The 10199-nt window shown below is 39.3% G+C and overlaps 1 protein-coding gene across 1 annotated transcript; it reads left to right on the top strand.

Moving 5' to 3' along the window:
* Window positions 1-2591: 2591 nt before the first annotated feature.
* Window positions 2592-7830, top strand: LOC109965177 (zinc finger protein 239-like). The gene is made up of 2 exons (XM_020608986.1): window positions 2592-2950; window positions 6749-7830. The coding sequence occupies exons 1-2, from the start codon at window positions 2738-2740 to the stop codon at window positions 7649-7651; spliced, it is 1116 nt and encodes a 371-aa protein (XP_020464642.1). The 5' UTR covers window positions 2592-2737; the 3' UTR covers window positions 7652-7830.
* Window positions 7831-10199: the final 2369 nt, after the last annotated feature.

Below are 10199 nucleotides of genomic sequence, written 5' to 3'. Positions count from 1 at the left end.
GAAAGAGATCACATACAACTGGAATTGTTTTCACCAAAGCTGGATCAACAAAATATGAAATACTGCCATATGTTCAACACTTGAAATCAGCTGCTCTCTGGTACTGTGATGACTGACTTTGATCTTCAGAAAATATTCTGCTTATGACCCTTAATACATTTGGTACAGAAAATTGACTAATTCAGAGACTTCCCTGAGCTGTACATTTTCTAAACATGAAGTGCCTTCAACTGACAAGAGGTCAAGGTCAAAGCGTTTCCTAACTGTGCATATGACAAATAAACACTTTGACCTTGACCTATTTTCTATGTTTTTAGTAATAATCTTTAGTCAAATTATGTTTTATTTTTCAGTTTCATTTGTGTAATGTGTTTTTGAACACTGCAGTGTTCATAATTTAGTACTTCATGTGACACTGATATTTATACATGTGTTGCATACCTTCTGCCACTAGGCAGTGCCTTTGAGTTAGTCAAACAAGACATCATATTTCAGTGGCACATCCATAGGGCATCATTACATTACGGTCAAACTGCTACACAAAATGCATAAAATTGTCTGGAATGCAGTTATGATAAGTGTTTTTCTAAAAACTATCTGTTCTACTCTCGGATGGGAGGACCTTTTGATTTCATTGAGGTAAAGAAATGGTTAGGTGTAAATTATCATTCATGCCTCTGTCATAATTTATGTAAGTTTGATGTTTTATGCAGATAGATGGGCATGATAAAGGTTAGAAGATGGTGGTGTATACTTCTCTTGAATTATTTGCCTGTACTGTAAGCATAATTATTGAGCATTCTATTGCATCCATTTTTTCTTCTGACAGAGAAATATAAAGGGAGAAAGGTTTACAATGTTAGTATTTTTTATGCTCTTCAATCTGCAGGTACTCAGCACATAACTTTTTTACAGGAAAGATTCATTTGTAGCATAATGTAATTCATTCTTTTTGACAGTCCTCAATGCACATTTTGTTTTCCTTTTCAGAAGCCTTGCAAGCCTGACAGTTCAAGCTATGCTTGATGAGGTGGTTTTGGTCCAGGAAGATGCTGCCTACCTCACTTTGGCTTTGACCTGCAAGCACTTTGAATTTATTGATTCTGATCCTCTATTCAGAAGAAAGGCCCATTTGCCCGGCTGGCTAGTAATGATGTTTGAATAACTTTTTGAGTTACAGACTTGTCTAATTTGATTTCATATACATGTGGAAAACTGGACATCTCTTGCGGTGGTTGTATGTTCTTACTGCAATCAGCACTGCAAAGATGGAAAATACTCACATTATTACACTGACAGGATACCATGGCACTGTTGCAGCTGTCAACACTGATTGTTACCTGTGTTTAAAACCAGTAATATAAACCACTAAGTGCTGCATTTTTTCCAGACTTTGTTCCTAGTTTGATTTTTGTTCAAAGTGTACAGAGTTGTACAATTTACTTTTTATGTTCATCTGATGAAGGAGGTATGATTCTATACACATTACTGTGTAAGATGTGGATATATAAGCATTAGATAAATATTGAAAAGGTAACAGCTGTCCCTAGTAGGCTAGTGGTTAAGGCTTGGCGCTGCGGCCCAGGTTCGAGCCAGGGTTGCGACAGGAAGGGGCATCTGATGTAAAACACGTGCCAAATGTGAGTGTGACGATTCTCTGTGGTGACCCTAAACAGGAAAAGCTGAAAGTGACTTTCTAACTGCTGGACATGTCTTCACTGTCATCAGCCACTTTATTGGGTACACCTGTACTACTGTTTGCAATTAAATGCTACACTTCAGCCTCAACATCTGTGTTTATGAAATTCATAACATTTGTTTTTGTCAAATTGTCAAATGTATAAGGTCAAGTAAAGGCGGTGTTGTACTGGACTATATTATATTTAGAGGTGTTCCTAATATTCTGACCCTCTCATTTATGTAGGTGGGAGGACAGAAATATAGACACCTGTTCCTATAACATGGCCTTTTAAATGTGCTGCTTATTGTCTTTATAAAACAGTCTGATGTCTTTGAAGCAGATTCTGCACAAAATATTAATTGTTGCATTTTTAAAATTTTCATTAAAATAGATATGGTTCAGCAAATCACAAAAAAATACATCATTTATTTGCTTTGTGGATAAAGTAGTTATTTTAAGTTATGATCCATGAGTTCTATGTTGGCTTGTTATTGAATTCATATGGTTATTAGCCTGTATGTAGTGATATGAAATTTACAATTACAAGTATTCAGTGTTAATTGTTCTCTGGGAGTTCTTTGTGCATGACAGTATGTTTGTTGGCAATCAAAGATAAAAAATAACAGTTAAAAAACAAAGCAGACAAACAAACAAACAAAAAAAAACCCCATTACTTTTAGCTTAAGTGAGTGAACCGTAACCTATATTCATGCCGGTAACATGGCACCCCTTCAGTTCCTTACTTCATTGGTGCTGATTCTGAATAATGTAAGAGTCTGACATCTGACCCCGTTTCGCAGCAAGGTATACTGCCGAATCATCTATCTGACACCAAGTTTGACATACATCGACTATTTATGGGTGTTTACTCTGGTCCACACGCCAACATAGTAGGTAGCAGTAATGCGTCTTAACGTTGGATGCCACCCGCCATTAAATCAAAGAAGAAGAAGAATTTGTGCTCGCGATACTTGTGAACTTCCGAGACTCTGTGAGATCACGAGAACACGGAGGTGATGTTAGAAGCGCAACGGGGTGACAAACTGATTTAACAACATGGATTTCATTGATCACAACTACTGCAGAGGTGGAGTGAAGGAGGAGGACCGGGACGCCGAGTTCACTGATCATGACTACTACAAAAGTGGACAAAAAGAACACGACCAGGACCCGTATTTCACCGACCAGGAGTACTACGAGAGCGGGACAGATCAGGACGTGGATTTCGTTGATTATGCGGGTCCGTCCTCTGGTCCCAGCGATCAACAGGTCAGTGTTTTGGGTATTTCTCGTACGTGGATTAATGGCAGATTACTTTATTTTATCGTTCATAGACCCGGAAGTAGTTTCCTTTCGCCACGAATCAGAATCAGAATCTGCTTTATTGGCCAGGTGTGTCGGACACACGAGGAATATGACTCTGGTACATCAGCTCTCAATGTGCATGTACATATCCCTGTGCAAGGGGCAAGTAAACAGTAAACCAGCATAAGGCTGTGTAATATAACAAATAAGCAGCATAAACAAGCATAAATCAGTGCAAACAATGCAAAATAAGCAGTATAAACAGGCAGTAAACAATGCAGACAGACAAGGAATGCTCATTGTCATTTCTTATAGAGTACTTAAAGATCCTGTATGGATCTGAATAGTCTGTACAATGTACATTTACAGGTATTTCACTGAGGTTTATTGTGCAGTCATACTATTGTGGCTCAAGTGTGAAGGCCGATGAAGAAGGGCGCCCGGTAAAAACAGCAGCAGAAACAAATCGCAGGCAAATGTTGCATATAACCACCTAAGTACAACCTAGTGTGACCGGGCCAATATACAGGCCGATGCAACCCAGACCCTAATAACTTTTAGTAGTTCCCCAAGAATAACACCCCTCCTATTCTCAGAGGTCAAATTCATGGAAACTTCACCAGTACTGATAACCCCAGATAAATCTGCAAACAGAGACGTTGGGGTTACTCACACAGATAAAACTTTATTTGAGACAGTGTATAACTTAACAGTGAAAATATTTAAAAAGGCCTAGCCCCAAAGCTAAAATATTACCTACAAGAAGAAGTTTCTCCCCACTCAGTAAATACAGTGCAGAGCGGGAATGAAATGGTCAGAGTCAACAAGTTGGAAAGGGCACCATTTAAATGAACACCACGAATCAATTAACCACACATCAACAAACCAAAGATAGGAGGGCCTTGTCTCCCTGTGCATCAAACCATTCACGCATTGTTCACACACACCATAAAACTGGCTAAACCCTACTTGGGAACATTACAATAAATAGGGCACACATTGCTAGGTAAACCTCTTAACATAAAAACAGAACAAAGAACAACAAAGCAAGGCAGAACAATACATAAGCAAAGCAGCAGTGGCTATCACCCCTGCAACGAGTAAAGTCACTGTTAATAAATAACATAGAAACATCAAAACAATTAAAACCAACAGCACTGCAGCATGTGCGATGGACGCCAACTTCTACTGGATCACGCTTGCATCAATTATCGCCCCTGGAGAGCATGCGATAATCCCCTGAAAACAGTCTACAACCAAAACAACCTGATTAAGCACTTTGCACTGCAACAGATCCGATCTGCAATCAGTCCATTGGACATACTTTACAGAGAAAGCAGGACGCAGATCCACTTCAAAAGCAGCGACCAGCACAGAAATTGCTTGTCGCAACAGCATATCCCCGGGTGTTATTTACTGTATATCCGTGATCTTTCCAGCAAATTACTCACCAGTTACACTAGGATAGGCCTTTACATCAAACAGTTACTACTGAAGAATGTCTGAATGCACTCTAAATTGCTACGGCTTATTGGGCTATAATTACAATTATTCCATTACAGTTTTCTAAAGGGTTCATGTTTTACAAAGACGTACCTTCGTGATAACACTCGTTTGGTCTGTTTTTGCATTCTGATTCTGACAAAGGCAGCTGTATATAGAGATAAACTACTGATGCATGTATATAGGCTGTGCGCGCTCCCTCAGACTGTAATCACTATATAGCAGACAGTCACTTTTTGGCACAACACCCCCCCGTTCAGACAGTGTTTCCAGAACTCATCGACTTGTATGAGGGATCTAAATGTAGCCCGCATGGGACACAATTATTGGGATCCTCGCAGCTTCAATGTCCAGCAGGTCACAGTTTATTTACACATGAAAAGATATGGAGTAACAAAACACGGAGTAGCAAAAGCAAGGGGTAACAAAATACGGCAGTGGACTATCCCACCAGAAGCTCACCAGCTATATGTTGGACACACTGCCACCAGCACCATCAGCATCTATAATATACCATCTTGTCAGATTTCTGATAGATGACTTCTTTCAAGTGTTGACACAACAGAATTCAGCAAGAGTTCAGCATATTTACTTACATAGGCTAAAGAAATCACAACGCTCCACTCTCAAGCTCAGTCCAACATAAAGAAGGGAGGGACCACAATACGTTTGGTCAAGCTTTGGTGGAACGTACACATCTCATTCCATACTGCCATCTAGTGGCCAAGGTACTAGGTGACATTAAACTCCAGTAGCCCATTGTAGGTTACTTTTACAGAACATCACCAAAATTGAACGGTGTTACACTGACAGGAAAACCATAAACACTGAATGGCAATTTGAATGTTGAAAACCTTTAGGGGACCTTTCACCATCAGTAGAAAACAATTTAGTTATTTATTTATCTCCCCTTAGTACATGCTTACCACCTGGCTACATAAAGTAAGATGTCTCCATCGGAAATGTGAATTCCTAGTATAACTGTAACCACATTCTAACTAGTTTAAATTCACATTAAAAATATTTTGTTTAGTCATAATTCCGGTTACAGATATCTTACAGATATATGTATATTATATATACAGATAAGTGTGACCTGGTTTGTATGTGATGGTGTGTCTTCAGATGGGTTTTGGTGCCAGTTTGAGTCAAATGTTAATACTTAAAATTTTTTTTATTTAAGGGCACAAGTGACCCTAAGGCAGAGACACTCCAAGCCCACAGTCGGCCGTCAGTGAACATCTGTCGCGGCTCTTCCTCCTGATGTGCCCCACACCTTTGCCACTAGTTAGTCCCTGTTTGCAGGCTTTTTGGCTGATTTGACATGTTCAATTGGCGTTGGGCCAGTTGGGTCTCGTTTGAGAGAGAGAGACCACTTTGAGTGGCTGTTCAGCTTTGTAAATCAATGCACGATTGAGGAAAGCCCCTTCAGCCTGTCTCTGTAGTATCCACGATTTCACCCATTTAGTCCAGTTTTTCTTTGTTTTTCTTCTTCTGCAGCCAAAAGACCAAAGGCAGAGAACAGCAGTGGCATTTGCAACTTATCAGACTAGAAGCAGCTATAAACAGCAGCAGTTTTGAATTAGAGGTGCTTTGTTTATAGCTTATACTTCTGCAGTCTAGCTCTTCTTCTTTCCCTTTCTAAAAGGAGCACACACATACCACTAACTGCTGGTAGGGGGAGTTATTTCTGTCATGCAGGTGCAGGGCGTACATGCTAGTTGGCCATTGGCTGTAGTCTGTGTGATGTGTTCAAGTGTCACTTTTTCAAACTGACCACCCCTTCCTCCCCGTCTCGCACAGACTCATAAACAATGTTAAACATAAACCTCTTTCTTGTACCCTCTCCCTTCTTTATAAAATGTCACAGTCTGGTTGCATATTTGTTCAGGCAATTTTTTTTTAGCATGCAGACCAAAACTGAGAAAGCTGTGGTGTTGTCTTCAAGGTGCACATGTGACAGAGCAGAAAAGAGGAGCAGGCCAAATTTGTGTGGACTTCAATTTGATCGAAGACAACAAATGATATCACTATGAGAATGTTTTAATACTATTTTCTTTGGCCCTTGAGACTTAATGCGACCTGTAGTATTTATCAATGATGCTCTTTTGCCTGAGAGATGATTAAATGATGGAAAAAAAAATCATGCACACACACACACACACACACACACACACACATACTGTACTTTTATGGTTCATCTTGCATCTTGCACTACCATGAAATCTAACTCTCCCTTTCTCTGTGTGTCTGTCATAGATGCAGAGCGGCACACAGATACCCAAAGGTCACCGCTGTCAGCAATGTGACCAAACCTTCAAAAGACCAACACATCTAAAGATTCATCAGAGAATTCATGCTGGAAAGAAAGTGTATAACTGTGACCAATGCGGGAAAATGTTTGCTTGTACAAGCATACTAAATATGCATCAACGAAGCCATACAGGAGAGAGGCCATACAGCTGTGACCACTGTGGGAAAAGATTTACTCTGAAAGGTGCCCTAAAAATTCACCGGCTAATTCATACCGGAGAAAAACCATATAGCTGTGATCAGTGTGGAAAAGCTTTTTCTCAGAAAAGTTATCTAAAATCCCATCAACTAAATCACAGTGGAAAGAGACCATACAAGTGTGATCAGTGTGGAAAATGCTGTATTCGGAAAAATGACTTAAAAATCCACCAACGGGTTCATATTGTAGAGAGGCCATACAGCTGTGATGACTGTGGAAAAACTTTCCCTCATCAAAGTTATCTAAAATCCCATCAACGAATTCACAGTAGAAAAAAACTGTACAAGTGTCGCCAGTGTGGAAGATCTTGTTCTTGGAAAAGTGCGCTCAAGATCCATAAACGTATTCATACAGGAGAGAGGCCATACAAGTGTGACAAATGTAGGAAACGTTTTGCTCAGAAAAGTACCCTGAAAACTCATCAACTAGTTCATTCTGGAGAAAACCCAGTGAGACCGTATGAATGTGGCCATTGTGGAAAAACTTTTATTACGAAAAGTCACCTTAAAACCCATCAACAAATTCATACTGGAGAGAAACCGTACAGCTGTGACAAATGTGGAATATGTTTCACTCAAAAGGGTTCCCTAAAACGACATGCACGCATTCACACTAGGAGAATGTACATTAAATACACCAACATCAAATAGTCTGAAACCCTGCCAACACATTTTCGAGCTCTGAACAGACCAGGCCAGCCATTTTCTCCTGCTTTGTCTTTATCTTTAATGTGTCCTGACTCACTGTGACTGATAATAAAAATGTTTATAACTCACTCTGACAAACAGTAAATAAACATTTGTCACCAAATTTCGTATTACTCTGTTAAGAAATACACTAACATATTAATAAAAAAAAATTTCAATTGTAGATTTTTTGGCTGAGTCACTCTTGAATGACTCGAGTTTTTTTTCTTTTTTTCTTGCAAAAATAAAATGTTACAGCACCAAATCAGAAAAAGTTTGGATGGTAAGTAAAATCAAAATTAAAACTGAAAATAGTAATGTGTCCTCTATTACACTGAAAACAAAACATCAGCACATTATTTGATGTGATGCCTCTTCATTTTTATTATTCAATTAAAATAAACACTTCATTCTGATGCCTGCAACTCATTCCAAAAAAGGTTGAGACAGTAAAGTGTTTACCACGGTGTGATGTTGCTGTTCCTTTTCACAAGGCTTAAAAACAGCATAGGGATTGAGGACACCAAGTGATTTAAGTGTGTCAGGTATCGCTTGTGCCATTCTTTCTTCGTTGTGCATGTCTTTGGACTGTGAGAGGAAGCTGCAGTACCCAGAGAGAACATACAAACTCTGCACTGGGTCAGCTGGGGCTTGAACCAAGAACCTTTTTGCTATAAAGCAACAGTGCTAATCACTGCACCACCATGCTGCTCAGAGAAGTAACATAAATGATAGAAACCATACACATCTAAAGGACTGAAAAAACTTTCTCATTAATCCCAAATAGACGTTGAGAGATTTGCAGTAAATGATCCATTTCTCTTCTGTGCAAAATTTGCATGTTCTCCCTGTGCCTGTGTGTGCTTTCTCCAGGTGTTCCAGCCTCCTTCCTCAGTCCAAAGACATGCAGCTTAGCTTGGTTGGTAATTCTAAATCGCCCGTAAGAGTGAGTGTGGTTGGGTAGAAATGTCTGAGCTATGGTGTTGGTTCACTACACTGAAGAAGGCAGCTATGCTGAAACAGCTATAATTTTTATCAGTCATGACTGTGGCAGCCAAAAAACAGTTTGTAAAATATGTCACTGTACATGTCATCTGAAGTGCAGCCATGTGGAGAAGCACTTAAAATTAAGAGTTTATTAAAATTGGTTTGCTTGGTTGTACAATCTTGGACTGACACAATCCAGTAGAGGGCAGCAAAGACCAGTGTACAACAGAGAATCTCACTGCACTGTCACTGCTGTTTGCTCAATACTTCAAGGAGATGCACATACCATATAGTAGTTAGTCTAATAAAATTTGATTAATTCCTAGACATCAGCTGGTCTGGTTCTGGTACCACCTACCCCACTGACACAAATACAGAAGTAAAAGCAGAAATGTAGAAATAACTGAATAAATAGATGTAGATATAGTAATAGATATTTATTACCAACATTTATTTTACTTTTCAGGCTAGATTCTTTCTTTTATTTATCTTATTAAAATATATTTCTTTATTTGTTTGGATATTTTTAAACTTTTATCTGCAACAATGGCATCTTTAAACAGTTAGTGTAGTAATTAAAGGACCTAAATCATTTGTTTAACCCCTTCAACAACAATAATTATAGATGAATACCAAGAAAAGGTTTAAATCAGTGTGAATATATGTTTTGTAATTGTTATACTTATCTCTACAAAAAACTTAGAAACTCAAAAACAGTCAGTTTGGGGCTTTTCTAAGTCCCATTTGGTGACATGAACAAGTTGCTGAGAAACAGGTCATCCATCCATACATTATCTATATCTCTTATTCCTGAATAGGGCAGCAGGGGCTGGAGCCAATCCCAGTTGGTCCACCCTGGACAGGTCTCCAGCCTATCACAGGGCTGACACTTAGAGACAGATAACCACACACACTCACACTCACTCCTATGGGCAATTTAGCCACCACTCAACTTAAGCTGCATGTCTTTGGACTGTGGGAGGAAGCCTGAGCACCCGGAGAACATGCAGACTCCGCACAGAAAGGCCCTGGGTCAGCCGGGGTTCAAACCCTGAACCTTCTTGCTGTGAGGCGACAGCACGAACCACTATGCTGCCCTTTTCTGAAATTCATTTTTTACCTAAAAAATACAGAAGTATTTACATCTTGACACTAGAAATTGGGTTTTGTCTATTAATAAAGCTGAATCTATAATCATTTAATTCAAATTTGTGATAAAAACTAATTCCTACAATTAATTATTTTCAGAACCACCTTTTTAACTGACATACGCAGTTTTAAAAGTAAAACTTACCTTCACGTCCCTCAAAATTAAACCCAAAATTAAACAGATAGTGTTGAATAACGTTGGCAAATAGGTCTTTCCCCAGCCCGTAGCACTCTACAAGTGGCATGGTCACAGGTCTTTTCCCCGGCCTTTCACACGTGGTTTGGTCCTCCAACCGGCCCTCTAAGCTCTAGTGCCTGGTGCACAGAAGGAAAAAACTGAGGTAGCCATCAGCGTTATATTTTTCTCTTGATTTCA

This window comes from Monopterus albus, unplaced genomic scaffold (assembly GCF_001952655.1).
Source record: "Monopterus albus unplaced genomic scaffold, M_albus_1.0 scaffold96.1, whole genome shotgun sequence".
Taxonomy (NCBI): Eukaryota; Metazoa; Chordata; class Actinopteri; order Synbranchiformes; family Synbranchidae; genus Monopterus; species Monopterus albus.
This window is presented reverse-complemented; position numbering and strand designations above follow the sequence as displayed.

What these genes read in the sequence shown, in the direction of transcription:
- LOC109965177 (XM_020608986.1), top strand. Translation starts at nt 2,738, where the DNA reads ATGGATTTCATTGATCACAACTACTGCAGAGGTGGAGTGAAGGAGGAG. An exon ending in CTGGTCCCAGCGATCAACAG is followed by an intron (nt 2,951 to 6,748) that starts GTCAGTGTTTTG and finishes TGTCTGTCATAG; the next exon opens with ATGCAGAGCGGCACACAGAT.